Here is a 16,065-nt window from a genome sequence, read left to right on the forward strand (position 1 = left end):
CCGGAGGGCAGCTGCCGCTTCCCCCTTTGTCTCTCCCATTCCCTCCTCTCTCTTTCTTTGCACCCGACTCTCGTCTTCCAACACCCCCCCGTCATTCTTCTCTTTTCTTCACTCCTCCTTCGACCCCCGCCTCCCCTCGCCCTCAAGCTTTCCCTAAGCTCTCAGAAGCAATCTTCCCTCCCGCTCCCCCCGCCTCTTGCCCCCCCTCCTCCCGACGTGTCTCCTTCTGGGGCCGGCCCCCTCCGCCTTCCCCGGCCCCGCCCGGGCTCCTCATGCCAAGGCCTGTCGGAAGAGTCTCGGCCACGCTGCTCGTTCCCTACCCCGGGCAAGCTGGCCTGGGCCTTCATCATCTTGTCTGCAACGAGATCTTCCGCACGGCTCTCTCTCCCTCTGCCCTCTCCAAGAGTGGCGGGGTCCTCGGGGTGACAAAGGCCAGAGACCCCTTCTTTTACTCCCTTTTGCTTCTTCCAGCAACAGGACCTCCAGGGATGCAGCCCGCAGGGGTATGCCCCTCAGGGTTACAGCTTGGAGGGGCACAGCCGGGAGGTGGCATCCCGAGCGGGGCGGCCCTGAAGGGTGCAGCAAAGGTCACCAAAGTGAGGGTTCAGCTCAGAGGGATGCAGAGAGCGTTCCAGAAGGTCACATCCTGGAGGGGTCCAGCCCTCGAGGGATACATCCCATGAACCTGCAACTCGGAGGGGGTGCTGCCTGGAAAGGGGTTCAATCTGGAGGGATCCTGCCCTTACGATGTATATCCCAGAGGAGTTCAGCTAGGCAGGATGAAGCTGAAGGGCTGCATCCCAGAGAGGAATATCCTTAGGGGTCCAGTCCTCAAGGGGCACATCTCGAAGAGTCGGTGCCTCCAGCCTTGAAGCACCACAGAGGGGCTTGGGGCAGCCACCATGCAGCTTACCCCCCTGGGTGCCATTGCCAGAGGGGCAAGGCGAAATGTCTCTGGGTCAGGGCTGTGCCCGAGGACCAGCTCCAGGACTACTAGGAACCCCGGGCACGGCCCTGCCCCAAACCCCTCCGGACCGCCATGGGAAGCTGTGAGACGGCAGGAGTCTGTGCCGGGTGAAATGTCGCTGGCGCCAGCAGGCGGGAGAGGGGGAAGGGCGGGCTGCTCTGGGCTGCTGCAGGCAGCGCTGAGTGATTCATGGCCTCGCCGAGAAGACTGTCAGGGGCGAGATTTTACTGTAGACGGGAAAGAGGGGAAGGAGGGGGGAAGTGGCAGGCTTGCGGCAACAGTTACAAGGGGGAGGGGGTGGAGAGGACACAGCTCTCCCACCCAGCGAACGCACGGGTCCCAATCGACACTCTCGACTTCCCCCATCCCCAAAAAAACTCAGAGTGGGCACCATGAAAACAATAATTTATTTAAATAATCTCTGCTTATTGTAAAAGAAACATTAATGAGTGTATAAGTTTTCCATAATAAATAACCAAAAATACCGTTTGTTTTTTTTTTTCCACGACTCTAGACATCAAAGAGAGCAGGGGCATGTCAGCGGCTAGGTTGCCGGCGGGGGGAGAGCGGAGGGGGGCGGAGAGGAGGGCTCGCCGCGGCTGGCGCCCGACCCGGGGAAGCCCCGTCGGGGCACGAAACCAGCCCGGAGGCAGCGCACGGGCGGGAGCCGCACCGGCACCGCTGCCTGCGACCGGTCCCCGTCCCCGCCGGACGGTTTCGTTCACGGCTAAAAAGGATACCTTAAACATGGGAGGCTTCTGTTTTAAATCTACATATAAAAATTATTTATCTTTTTTTTAAATCGTTTTATTTTTTAATCCCCAACATCAAAGTGAGGTTATCCGCAAAGGCACCTATCAACTTTAAAAAAATAAAAAGTAAAGTTAACCAGAGTTCTGCACCGGTGGTTTGATGAAAATGACGGGGAATAGGAGGAAGATGGACGGAGGTAAGAGGAGGGAGGTGAGTACGTGTTCCGCAGCGTGGTTATTTTCACGGCGGGAGGGAGGACCCCACGGGGCCGAATAGACACGGTCCCCGCCGCCGACGGCAACGGGGTGGGATGGGGCGCGGAGCGGTTCCTCTCTGCCGGGATGGTCGGGGCCGGAGTCAGGCTTCATCAAAACACCAGTGCTGCACATCGGTGCCCCGCGGCTGCCGGGTGCGGCCCGCGGGCTCAAGTCTCTACAGCGCCTAGAAGATGCTGCCGCTGCCGTGGTGATGCGGGGGCTGCGCCGGCTGCGGGAGGGGAGCGGCCGCCGACAGGTGCGCCGGGGCCGCCGGGAGCTGGCGGGTACCACGAGTAGCTACCGAGGAAGGCGGCGGCTGGGCTTGGGCTGGCGGTGCCGGCGCCGCCCGCGGTACGTGGGTGCGGAGCGAACTCCCAGGCGGGGGGCGAGGAGGGAGACGGTGGCGAAGAACTGCGGCGGGGAGGCGGCTCCGCTGGAATCTCTCCGCTTTTCCACATCTTCTTGAACTTGGAGCGGCGATTCTGAAACCAGATCTTTACCTGCGGGGAAAGGGGCGTCAGGCGGCCGCTGCCTTTGCGGCGCCATCCCGGCGCCCAGGCCGCCCGCGGCGGGGCAGGGACGCGCAGTTTTCGCAGCCCCGAGCACTCCCGGCGCTGCCTCAGCGGCGCTGCCGCTTCGCCTGCACTCCCACCCCGGGGCCGTCGAGGCGCCAAGGGCCGACCTTCCTCCCACGCTCGCACCCACCTCCGCGGAGGGCGACAGGCCCCGGCGGGGCGGGACGTGCCCGGGGCCCCCCGGCGGGAGAGCCTTACCTGCGTCTGGGTGAGGCCGAGGGAGGCCGCCAGCTCCGCTCTCTCGGGCAAGGCGAGGTACTGGGTTTTCTGGAACCGCCGCTGCAGAGCCGCCAGCTGGAAGCTAGAGTAGATGGTCCGGGGCTTCCGCACTTTCTTCGGCTTCCCGTTCACGATCCTGATCTCCGGCTCGCAGTCTTCCTTCTCTGCTGCGGCAGAAACAGCAACCCCAGTGAGGCGAAGCGCCCCCGCCACCCTGGGGCCTGCTCGCAGTTCGGCATCACCGGCCGCCCCGTCGGGGGCACCCACCGGGAACGAGCGCTCTCCCGGCCCACCCCGTGTCCAGAGCCCCGATCGCCTCCTCGCCAGGCTCACCGAGCTGTCCCCCACGCGGGGCTCAGACATACCAGAGTCGTTGTTGGCTGGAGAGGCCCTGCTGCCGTAGGGCCCGTAGGAACCGTAGGCACCACCGTAACCCACGTCGTAGGCGGCCTTGGCAGAGTAGGGGGCGGTGCCGCCGCCCGCGTAGGGGTAGGAGCTCACGGGGCCGTAGGGCGGCCCGCCCGCTGCCCCGTGCTGCTGGTTGGTGTAGTAGCTGCTGTCGGTGGCCGTGGAGACGGGCAGCGTGGGGGACTCCTGCGGCTTGTGCAGGCCGCTGTGCTGGTGGTAGCTGCCAGCGGAGATCTGGCTGGTATGCATGTCCGGCATCAGACTCTCCAGCACCCCCGTCATCACGCGCCCCCACCCGCCGGGGCACGGGCCGCCGCCCCGCGGCCGTCCCCCCCGGGGACAGGCGGTCAGAGCCGCGCCACCATGCCCGCCGCGCTCCGCCGGGGCGGTGCAGCCGCGCTCCCGCCGCCGCCAGCGGGACGGACTCTGCGCGCCGCGCGCCCGCCGCGACGGCATTTAACACCGGTCACGTGGCGCGGCGGACGTCACCTAGCAACAGCCAATGGGAAGCCCGCCCGCGCCGGCTCCCTGCGGGCTCGCGGAGTGCGGGACGGGAGCGGCGCCGGGCGTGGGGATGAGCGGCCGCGGGGTCGCCAGGGACGGGGACCTTCCACGTCCTACGGCTCAGGCTGCCTCCCCTTTGGTTGGACGGGGCGGTCCTATCCCCACCGGCGAGGGCTCGGGGCCGCGGCTCAGCCCGGCCGCTTCTGCCGTGCCGTGTCTCCGGTGTGTGCCCCCGTCTGGCCGGCAACCCCAGGGAAAGGCTCGCGCATCGGTCCCCCAGGAGCGGCATCCCCGCGCAGGCGCGCCTGGCGGCAGGCGGAGCTGGGGAGCCGCGTTTGGGGGTCCCTCTGAGCTATTCTGGCCCCGGCAGAGCGTGCGCATCGCGGGAGATCAGCAGCCTTCTCTCTGTGCCAGAGTGGCAGCGCTTTTCGGTGAAATCTCCGTAACGTTACACGCGGAGGGGCGACACTCCGCCTAGCACGCACGGGTGTTTTGTACAGCAGTTGCTGACGGCGCCCACGGGATGTCCGTCCACGCGGTAGCCGCTAATGGCGCCTATTGAGGCCCAGGCACAACGGCGGGGCCGGAGGTGCCGGGCACCCACGAGCCGCGGCCCGTCTCCCTGCCCTGTCCGGGCCCGCTGGCGGCTGCACCAGGGCCGTCGGGGCCGGTTGTCGGTCGGGCACGGCGGCGCTGCTCTTGGCCGCCCTCTGCCGGGGACAGCGCCGCTGGGCAGCAGTCGGAATGGTGTCTCAGGGGCGCTGGGAAGCGCTTCGGAACTGATTTTTATTCTTATGTTATTTCCCTCGCTCGACTGTCCCGCCGCGGAGCCGGGCTGCCTGCCAGGGAGCGCGTTCCTTTCGCAGGGAGAAGGCCCCCGCGCTGCCGAGGGCTGCCACACGCGGTGCGGCCGCGTCCCTGCGGGAGTCTCACGTGTGTTCAGCGCGGGCAGGGAGGGAGGCGGCACTGGTGCGAGGGTGGCTGCAAATGGGAAAAAAAGCTGGTAAAAAGGTAAAAAAAAAAAGTGGCCGGCCGCGGTCGTGTTGTTTGCAAGGGCCGAGGGTGTGTGGTGTACCGGGCTATCCCCGCGCGCCCTCAGCCCACCCTGCCTCACGAGCCCGCGCGTGCCCCCTCAGGACCCCTCCTCGCGCTCGTCGCGCCCCGCTCCGCCCGGCAGGGGCCGCTCCCTCCCGGCGCCGGTGCGGGGCATCCCGCCCCCGCCCCGGGCCGGCCTCGCCCCGGCCTCGGCCGCTTTGAAGCGGACCGCGGCTGGAGCCTGTCCGTCTGTGCCTGCGGGCTGGCGGCGTTGCGGTGAGCGCAGGTGAGCGGAGCTGGTCCTGGTCGTCTGCCAGCGGCAGGTGGCCCCGGGAACTGGGCTGCGGGAGATGGGGCGCTCGGCTGAGCCGGCGGGGAGCTCGGGGCACGGCCTCCGCGGGAACCGACGTGCCCAGCACCCGGCGTGATAACGCCGGAACCTGGTGCCCCAGACCTGCTGGCCAGCGGGGCCCGGGGGGGGGCCGGCCCAGCGGCGGTCACGGAGAGAGCTCGGTGCCCGCAGCAGTGGCTTTCGTGCTACTGACTCTCCCAAATATAGCTGGTGCTTAGTGCGACAGAAAACCGGTTTCTGCAACCCGTAGTGTGAACGTACAGCTGTCCCAAGTGACATCTTTGTAGGACTATTTCTGTCCATCGCTGGACGAGGGCTGGCAGTCCGAAACAGCCGCTGACTGGCACGGGGGAGGGGCAGGCAGCGTTTGGTGGCTGTCAACAAACAGCGGGACAATCAGCTACCCTTCATTAGTCACGTTTTAAAGCATGTGCGATAGTTTAAAAAATAACAAGGAGAAAGGACATTTCATCTCGTACTGAGGATTTAATAAAGGACGGACTTACTCAGGAATTTGTCTTGCTATGTGGCAATTTTTATTTTTTAATGAAATTAAATAGTGCTATATAGTATGTACATGGTGATCTGTACAAAAAGTAAAGAGCATGATTTTGTTTGCTTCAGCTTGTATGAATAGTCTTTCTCGTGCAAGTTGTTCCTTATAAGTTGATGCAGGGCTCACAAATTTAAATGAATTGTCAAATGATAGCTGCTCCAGTCTTATGGCTTTGTTCCTGCAGTTTGTTTTGCCTTTGTGGAGGCACAGACTTACTGGAATGACCACTGGGGAGTTACTATTGCATATATTCACATGGCTGATCTTGTAGATTTGATTTTGTTATTTCTAATTTACTTGAACTTTTCTTGTGAGGTAGTTGTTTGAAACACCAGCTTGTATAAATAAAGGCATGATTAAGGGAGAAATGACATCAGGCAGCAGGAAGGAAGGAGAAAGGCTTGTTTTAGGTGAGAGACAACTACCATGGATGTTTCAAAACACACTTCTCTGAATTAGTCATAGTATTATTAGGAGTTTAAAAAAATAATGGCATTAGGCTGGCCTGTGTTTATCTGTTTTCATGTTCTCATGTTGAGCTAATAATTTTAATTCTGCTTTTTTGTCCCTGCTTTGGGAATTGTGAATGTTACATGTATAGGTAGTTAGAAAAGACCCAGAGAGACTGGGGAGCGAGGTAAAAGTTGGAGGAGAGTAGGAGTGTTTTGTGTACCCGCTGTTAATACTCGGCAGTCCTGCTTGGCTTTGGTGTAATAGATCATGCGTTATTATTTATATCCTGTGAGAAGGAATGTTTGTATGATACAAAATGTATATCTTATGAACATTGGTCATTCAGTTGCACATGGGAGAAAGATGCTTGCCTTCTCGCTGCGGAGCAGTTCAGTGTTCAAAAGTTTTGGTCATGAGGTTTATATGAATATACAGCACTTATTGCCAGAGGCTGCAAAACAATTGAGCAGACTTTCTTGTTGACTTGTTTGTTTTAGAGCAATCCTCATGCTGTCTGTGGACATATTTTGTTTATCAAGTATGGCAAATACAGTGTGTATAAACAAAAGAAAGGATTATCAATTTTCAAAATCATCATTTCCAGCTTATCAGCTTGTATTAATTTTTTTTTTTTTAAGGCAGTTGTATATGATTCATAGAAATGGCTACAGTAACTCCTTGCTAATATGTTGGGTTTAATTTATTATTAACTATTACTCCTATGATTCTCTTCCTGAAACAGACTTCATCTGAGAAAAATGTGAAAGCACTTAAAGGCTGGTGTCCTCACTTTATATACATGATATAGATTTAACCTAGGGATCAAGGGAACAAGTTGTTCCACAGTGTTTTATCTCAAGTTTCACTTGAAGACAACTGCAGTTAGCATTAAGAATGGGGTTAATTTTTAATCTGCTGTATTTTAAAATATTATTTTACCCATTACGATCCACATTTGGCTCAACCATTTCACTTACTGCAATAAGAATGTGATGAATCTTGAGAGATGGGCCTGTCATTTCTGATAATGTTGCACAAAAGTAGTTGGATAGTAGTCTCTACTGCAGTGGCGTGTTAACAAGTATGGATTTCTTTCCATGGCTAAGGGAAATGCTTTCCAGTGGATTTATAGTGATATAATGCATGGTATAGTCTGAGTGTTTGCCTTAATAATTGAAGAGTAACATAAATCATGTGCCAGATGAAGCCATGAGGAGGGTTTATGCTTGCATTGTATCTATGAAATCTGGTATTACACTTGAGAGTAATGGTAACAGTTCAATCTTCCTTTTCTGAGGGATTAAGTGTATCAGCTTTTGGGAAATTGTGCGAATCTTTTCAACACCCCTCTGTAAGCTTGCAACCTGCTGTGCTTAGTTTCTGAATCCAGTGTTACCGTTTCCCTCTCTAAAAACTGTTTATTGTCTCATTCATCTGTACATCAGATTACTTCATTCCAAAAATCACGTAACTCTTCTGAGAAGAATATGCCCCCTTGTGTGGCTCCCTGAGGATTCCTTTCTTAGCCCCTTGTTGTAAACAGCTTATACAAGCGTGACATGAGACATGGGTTCTGTAAAATCCTTTCAGAGTTGTTTATTAAGCTGTCTTGGTCTCAGATTATCTGTCTCAGTGATGATTCACTGGCAGCTCAGCACCTTTCTTCAGCAGAAACCTTTGCAGACTGGAGCACAAACTGTGACTTTTAACAGTGGATTAGTCTGGTGTTATGTAGCACAGGTGTTTCTCAGTTGTTTCCTTGTACAATGCTGAGGAAGTGCACAGCCTGATGTCTTGGAGTGAGTGTCTAATATCAACACATTCTCGGGCCTAATAATTGCTACAGATGCATGGTGTGGGAAGGGAGGTCTGTGTGCAGAATGTGAAGGCAGTAGAGCAGCAGTCCCTGTGGATTTTGGGAATAAAGCAGAGCATGCCCAAACAGTCCCTCTTGCTTCCTTTAAGACTTAAATTCTACCTTGTTCTGCAGTAGGGCACTTCAACGTGTTATGATCGTCCCTGGCACTTCCAGGTTTTTTTTTTTCTTTACCGGATGTATCGTAAGTAATACTACTGACAAAAACTGTGTGCCTTCCCTCCCCCCCCCCCCCCCCAGTTGGTAGAATAGCTAGAAAGTAATCTTTTTAGTAGTGTTTTATGGGAATGTTAACTGGCCAGAGGCTGGGCAATTATGACTGCAGGTATGTGTATACTCTGGAGCAGCCTGCTTTATAGTGGATTTGGGCACATTGAGGTTCAGCCCACAGGTAAATCTTTGTTGAAAGTGTTTTGTGTGTGAATATTTAGATGGAAAAAAAAATCTTTAGTAAGAGCATGCATGATAAATGCTTTCAAGATGAATCATTAGATAATTTCTGATATTGCTGTAGATGACAAATGTGAGAGAAGCTGAGAGGCGTATTTTGTGGAAGCAGATTTAAGCTGAGTTGATCATTTCTATCATTATGAACTCTTGTTTTGCACAGGTAGTGCAGAGCTTTTTTTTTTCCTTGACTGTAACATCTGTACAACCTTTACCTGTGCAGTCTAAGCACAGTTTAAGCAAACTTCAACACTGAGAATAACCTAGACTGCTTTGGTTTTAGCTTAAATGTGATTATTTTAAGGGTTCAGTTTAGTGGACAATGGTGTTTGGAGCTCAGAAATGCTACATCACCTCAGTGTGCTGGATGAATTTTGATTTGTATTGCCAGTGAACTGCCTGAGGTGTGGAGTGCGCCTTCTTCTGCAGGATCTTGTTTGAGCTGACATCTCCTATGACTGGCAAGTAACAAAGTCTGTTCCTGATGGGAAACATGAAAGTCTTGCTTGGAGGGATGAGATGTGCATTTTGCTTTAAAGAAGATACATACGAGAACAGATCTTGTAAATGGATTATACAGCTGCAAAGTACTTGCGGAGAGTCCTAGATTGCTACATTCCCATCTGGAATGCCACAGTAAATCGACTCAATTTGTGGACCATGCAAACTGCAGAGGCTCTTCATGGGAATGCTTGGATGTATGCCCTGGGATTTGGCACTGGCTATTCCCAGCCTTTGTCGGCATCCTAAGTAGAAGTTATTAATTGCTCAAAATTGTAAATTTAAAAGAAAATCCTCTTCTTTCCTGTAGTGAGAAAGTATTCACATACAAACCTTAAAAATTAATAAAAATTAATTGTCCTTGAAGTTATTTTTCTTTTTCTTTTTTTTTTTTAGGTGGTAAAGTAAATGTGATCAGAAGTGAGTGTGTTGCTATGACCTTGACTGGTGAAGCCACAGCAGTCCCATTAACTGACTGGGGGACCTTTTCTTGAGGCTATGTAGCTGAAGTCTGTTGTGTAAGTATGAAAACAGAGGGAGTTTTGGGCAGTGAATTGTCTGCAAGGAGTGCTCAATCTCATAATCTGCGCACATATCTATTTTAAAACTGTTCTCCCTTGGAAGAAAAGGGGTGAAAGGAACTGTGTTCAGATTCACAAGAGTTAGTGGCCTTTCATTTTCTTGTGGTTGCTTAGCTTACAGTATTGGCAGGTGATTTGCACATGTATTTCATCTGATAGTATTTTTCCTGTTGGCAGAATGCCTAGATCTGAGAAGCACATGCCTTTTATGAACACTGCTGTAAATATAAATAAATTAAATTAGAATTTTGCTTTTTACCTGTATGCGTGTCTGTCAGGGGTTGGTGTTGTCACCTAAGGAGCTCAAGCACCTTAATTTTTCAGCTTGGAAGCTAAGACAATATCTAAGAAGAAAAGATCTTGAACACTGAGAGAGCAGAGCAACTGTAGAGATAAAGTGGTAGGTGGGAAGTTAACTAAGTAAATTTTATTGTCTTCTGGCCCTCTCGTGTTATGTGACTTTGCATGTAATTTGCAAAAGTCGTTGAAAAATGGAGTAAGAATAATGTGAACATCGAAGTGAAAAGAATCTAAGTGGCCACAGGGTGTCCCCACTGTTCCATGCTGATGCATCCTGATAGGCCATTTATCCTGTAGTACAAAGCTTGATATACTTCTTAAATATGGTATTTTATATGTTGCCGGTTTTAGCATTTATTTTTATATTTCCAATGCTTATTTGTCAGGGCAGCCAATTAAAACCTAGTCTGATGGAGGGAGAAGGGGAAAAGAGGAATAGCTTTGCTTGGCTTGCTTGCTTTAGGTCTGAGTTCTCTTTTAACTTCCTGAGTCTGGGTATGGACAAGACTTGATTTTTCTGAAGTAACAGTTATTTATTCCATGTGAATGCAATTTGGTTGCTGAAATTAGAATGAGAATTTATTCAGAAAGATAGTTTTCTGTCCACTTCTAAAAGCCTGCTACAGTCGGTTTGTGTGTTGACCAAGAAAGTGAAGCAGCCTACTTATCTAAGGGCTTGTCTGAACAACACTGGTGGCATAAAATTAAGTGGTGAAAGTAAAATTAATGGTTTTGGGCTCTTAGGGTAGCTTACTTTGGATATGGTTTAATTTAAGCATAAGTCAGGTATTCTGCAAAATAAATGCATCCAAGTGGGAAGCTGGTGCAGAGAATAGCTACAGTTATAAAACTTATACCCTGGCTTCTGAATATTGTATGCATCCCAAAACTCTGAATGTAAAGTATGTGATGGATCAGACTGTGGCTGGTACTGCACAAGGATATGGGCCCCAGTCTTGCAAGTGTTCAAGGCCAGGTTGGAAAAGACTTAGCACAGCCTGGTCTAGTGGAAGGTGTCCTTGTCTGCAGCAGGGGAGTTGGGATGAGGTCATCTTTAAGGTCCCTTCCAACCCAAACCATTCTATAATTCTCTAAAAAGTATAAAGCATAAGGAGCTCTGTGTTAGGGCTAGGACTTCACATTTTACTAAGACTGTGCTGTTACATGTAGGCTACGGCAGTGATGCTTCCCTTAGGAATTCTTTATAGCTACATTAACTATATCCAGTTGCTTTAGATTTTCAGCACCTCTGAAAATCACAGTGTATGTTTTGAAGTCAGATAGTATTTGAGATGAGAAACAATGACATTTTGGGTAGCCTGTTGTGCCTGAAAATCCATGCAGTGAGGCTTTGTGTGCTGGGTACAGACAGACGTGTTCATAATGGTATTTTTTACAGGCATGTGGCCATTCAGACTTCCAGGAAAGCCTGAAGAGGAAACTCTTCTTTCCCAAGCAACTTACGGCTTTTGTTTGTCCCTTTTACAGTGCAGGAGCTGTGAATTACATTTTTGTTTCAGTGGCATACCTACCTTTTCTTACTGAATTGAATCATGCAATACCAGCAGTGTTGTGCAGTCTTGTTTATCTGGTAGCTTCCAGGCTTGGATTGTCTATCCTATTTCAAACAGCTCTATAGGCCAGACTTGTTTAAATAATTATAGTAATTATGCTGCAAACGACAGATGACTGGCATTTCACCTAGAGGTGCTTCTTTGGGAGTTGGTGGTTTTGAACTTCCTTTCGTCAGAACTGCTCTTAGAAGTAAGCTTGGAGTACAGCACTGAGTTAACATGTAAGCTAAGTCTATTCTTGTCCATACGGACAAGCAACCCAAATTGATATGATTGTATATTTATGTCATGGTTTGATGCTGGCCAGATGCCAGGCACCCTCCAAAGCTGCTCACTCACTGCCCTCTGCAGCTGGACAGAGGAGAGAAAATTGAATGAAGTGTTCATGGGTTGAGATAAGGGCCAGGAGAGATCGCTCATCAAATGCCATTGTGGGCAAAACAGGCTCAATTTAGAGATATAAAGTGAATGTATTACTAACAAAATCAGAGCAGGATAATGAGAAGTAAAATAAGCCCTTAGAAACACCTTCCCTCCACCCCTCTCTCCTTCCAGCTCTACCTCCTACCCCAGTGATGCAAGGAGACAGGGCATGGGGATTATGGTCAGTTCATCATCTGAGGCTTCTCTTGTTGTTCAGGGAGAAGAGTCGTTCCCCTGCTGCACCGTGGGGTCCCTCCCACGGGAGATAGTTCTCCATGAACTTTTCCAGCGTGAGTCCATCTCACAAGCAACAGTTCCCTGCAAACTGCTGCAACGTGAGTCCACTCCATGGGCAGCAGTCTTCCTCAAACTGCTGCAGCGTGGGTCATTCTTCCATGGGGTGCAGTCCTCTAAGGACAGGCTGCTCCAGTCTGGGAGCAGGGCCCCTCTCTCCATGGGTCCCCCATGGGCTCACAGCCTCCTCTAGGCATCCACCTGCTCTGACAGGTGGGGCTCCTCCTTGGGCTGCGGGTGGATCTCTGCATCCCTGTGGATCTCCATGGGCTGCAGGGGCACAGCTGCTTCACCATGGTCTTCACCAAGGGCTGCAGGGGAATCTTGGCTCTGGTGCCTGGGGCACCTCCTCCCCCTCCTTCTTCACTGACCTTGGTGTCTGCATGTTGTTCTTCTCACACATTCTCACTCTGCTCTTCTCTAGTCACAATTAAAACTGTGCCACAACTTTTGATTCCTTCTTAAATATGTTACCACAGAGGTGTTACCACCATTTCTATTTGGCCCAGCCTTGGCCAGCAGCACGTCCATCTTTGGAACCACCAAGGATTGGTTCTGTTGGGGAAGCTTCTAGCAGCTTGTCACAGAAGCCACAGCTATGGCTCCCCCTCTACCAAAAACCAGGCCATGCAAACTCAACACAATGTGTTTATTATTGAAAGAGCTTGGGGGGAGACAAATACTTTCTCTTTTCTAGCATGCTATACCTTCTGGGTTTTTTATGTGCAAATATAAGTTACCTCTTTTGTGTCTGTGTTTTTCATGACCAGTGTGAAAGGATTTTTATAAAGGAGACATATGCAATATTATCTACTTCAATATTCCTGCTGGACCAGATTCATACTACTGTTCCTGCTGCCTGCTTAGTCAGTTGTCTCATTGACATCAGAGGTAGTTTTGCATGAAAGAAAATCTCTGATGGAGTTGTTAGCACTATTCAAAACAACGGGACTCTTATGTGTCCAGAGACTGCAAATCCTGACTTGGATCTAGTCTTTCAACTCTTGCATTGACTGATGTGAAGGGTTCCAGTGATGAAAGCTGATCACCAGGCAGATGAAACTTTCACAGTACTTTTGGAACCAGAAAGCTGTGGGTGCAATACAGTGTGTGCAAGCTACCTGTGAGCTGGGAATTGATGCATGGACAGCTGGGCTGTTTGAGCTTTGAGTGGTCAGGTTGTGTAAGGAGCCTGCAGTGCTAACAGTCAAGAATCTTGTATGGATCTTAGTGCTTTGAAGAGTGAACAGCATTTCTAAGTGCACTGCAGAAAAGGAAAAGGCTACCTTACAAGCAGGTATGCTCTGAAGAACTGTGAACAGTTACTCTTGGACAATGTGAGACAGCACATATTGGAGGAATAATTGCCCTTCAGACATGAACTATACAGTATAAGGGTTGCATGCTTGTTTCATAATACTCTCTGTGTCCCCTTGGTTGCTGCCTTCTATTTTCTTTGTTCTGCACATACATACCTTCCTGGAAGGAGCAATTAGTGTAACTTTTCAAAGGGAGAGCTAGCTGCCCAGAGGTTATGAATTCTCTCATTTTCTCATTCCCTGGCAGGAATGAGGCAGGAGATGGTGTACCTCCCTAGGTAGGTTCAGGTTATGTTCCCCATCTCATTCTATACACCTGTCCCTGTAAATGGTTAGGAGAAGGCAGCGATAAGAAATGTTGTCTCCGGCCCTCTACGAACAGTATGGCAATGATGGCATGACTCTTTCAGCTTTGTGTGTGTCTGTGTGGCACAGGAAGGCAATGATGCTGTGGTTGGAGTATAGCAGCTCCCAGCTTGCTGTGGTAATGAGGATTTGGATATTGCTGTCTCTGACCTGGGGAAATGTGTGGTGTGTCCTCAGCCAGCCTGACTTTGGAAAAATAAAACTGAATGAGGAACATTGTGTGTCCAGGTGATTTACCTTCAGGTTAGCTGGTCCAGTCTTGATAAAAACCCAGGAGCAGAGACAGATAGGAAAGTGTGTTCATAGTGACATTGTCAGGAAAAAAAGTTTTCTCCCAGGAGATGGCACATTTCCACTAGATTTGTGACAACACAGCTGTGTTGGCAGGCAGACTCCAGCCCCCTAGGAGGTCTGAAAAGGAAATTCTGTCTTTCACCTTTCATTCATCCATTGATGAAAGCAGACATCTCCTGGCAGACTCTGGAATGGTAAAATAGGTATGAAAGGAAGTGTTCCTCAGACTGTTAACCAGCTGTGGATGCCAGCTGGTACTTACCTAACATACCTGTACACGTTAAATTCTGTTATTATATCAATGGTTGGGAAGGTGGGAAGGGGAGAAGAATGTACGGGAGGGGAATGGGAAGGAGAGAGCACTGTCATCTCTCAAACGAGGTGGGGGAACAATGTGGTTTAAAGTCCAGAGAGTTGCTTTTAAGTTGAACCAGAGCTTCCTTTACTGTTTGTCCTCACTGTTCTGGGGAGAACTGGATAGAGATAAGTAAAGAATTTCTGAGAGTATCTGTCTTTTAAAAGAAAATGTGTTTTTGTTGATCCCTGGTTTACATGACCTAGTTAGCTAGTTAAGGTTCTTAGAGTTCTGCAGATATTTAATAATAACTTTGTATTGTAACTAGCAGTTCTTCAAAGAAATACCAAGCTTCAACAAATACATTACCATTGATGATTTGGTGAACTGACAGCAAAGATAAGTAAGGCTGCTGTGCCAGCCTCTGCCTTTTCTGTCTTGCTTGGTTCATATGCTGCCCAGCAGTTATTTAAGTGCATTGTAGGTAGGTAAAAAAATTGGACCTTTCTTTTTCAGGTGACATGTCTGACAGCTAGCTGTTTTCTTGTTGCCGCTTATGCTTTTTTTTTTTTGACAGCATCTCAGCTGATGGAGTCGATGTAGGGTTTTGGACACAAGTCTAATGTCTATTGTTAAACCAGGAAGTCAGTGATGCATAATCTCTTGAATTTTAGTTACTCTTAAATTCTCATTGCTGTACCCATTCTTTCTTATACCTTCTTTTTGTTGTTGGTGGGTTTTTTTGTTTGTTTGTTTTTTTGTTGTTGTTGGGGTTTTTTTGTTTGTTTTTGTTTTTTACTGTAAGGCTGGGCCACATTCTCACAGAAGTTGTCAAGGATGCAGTTATATTTAAAACCACATTTAAAAACAAATGTACATCAAATCTGTTACTTAATTGCACAGCGATATATAGCAATACTCAGTTCATCCACATACACAAATGTGGGGTTTGCACTGGCAATTTTAACAGGAGATTCAGGAAACTTCATCTTTCTCTGTGGTGATGGTATCTGAAGGTGAAAAATATGCCTATGTACTTACGAAAGCTGGCAGAAAAATCTCTTCTACAGTAACAACGGTTATCCTCTTGCATCCTTTCTCCCTTCTAGTATGCTCTATTGAAAATGGATAATTGAAATTGGAGTCAGTATAAAGCACAACAGTCTTAACGAAAAATGTGAAAAATACTTCTAACAATTTTTTCAAGTAGCTTTAAGCTGTACTTTAGGGTAATATCAGAAAATCTCTGGCAATCTTCTACAGAACCTGCAGAGGGAATAGCAACCATCTTGTAGACTTAATGCAGTTCCTTTAGGAGATTTTTTTGAAGGTAGTGTTTGGACTTCATATGCACACAGCATTCATGAAGAGAAGTATCCCTGGGCAATTCCTTACTTGCATCAGGAATTTCCACTCTTGCCTGAAGGAGAAGAGCAATGCCTGAAATTTCTTTTGCATGAAATTGAAATTTCAAAACCGTGATATTACTGAATGTGTCTGGTGTGTTTCAGTGGAGCATGCCAGTATCTCTTAAACAAACATCACTATTGTAACAAGATGGTTAATGGACTAGTGCTTTCTAAATGTGCCCAGTTGGCTGCACTGTAGATTTATAAATGTTGCCTTAAATACCTCCTTCTCATGGCTTGTTTCCTGAATTAGTATTTCACCTGAACTTGAAAAACTTTTAATTTCTTGGGATGTTTCCAAAGGTCT

General features: G+C 49.5%; 1 protein-coding gene across 1 annotated transcript; it reads right to left on the reverse strand.

Moving 5' to 3' along the window:
- Nucleotides 1-1,355: 1,355 nt before the first annotated feature.
- DLX2 (distal-less homeobox 2) lies at nt 1,356-3,549 on the reverse strand. The gene is given in 4 exon segments (XM_039555578.1): nt 1,356-2,242; nt 2,244-2,477; nt 2,751-2,938; nt 3,137-3,549. Coding segments are annotated over 4 exon segments (828 nt in total). The 5' UTR covers nt 3,462-3,549; the 3' UTR covers nt 1,356-2,161.
- Between the last annotated feature and the right edge of the window lie 12,516 nt (nt 3,550-16,065).

The sequence above is a fragment of the Corvus cornix genome, chromosome 7 (genome assembly GCF_000738735.6).
Source record: "Corvus cornix cornix isolate S_Up_H32 chromosome 7, ASM73873v5, whole genome shotgun sequence".
NCBI classification, from domain to species: Eukaryota; Metazoa; Chordata; class Aves; order Passeriformes; family Corvidae; genus Corvus; species Corvus cornix.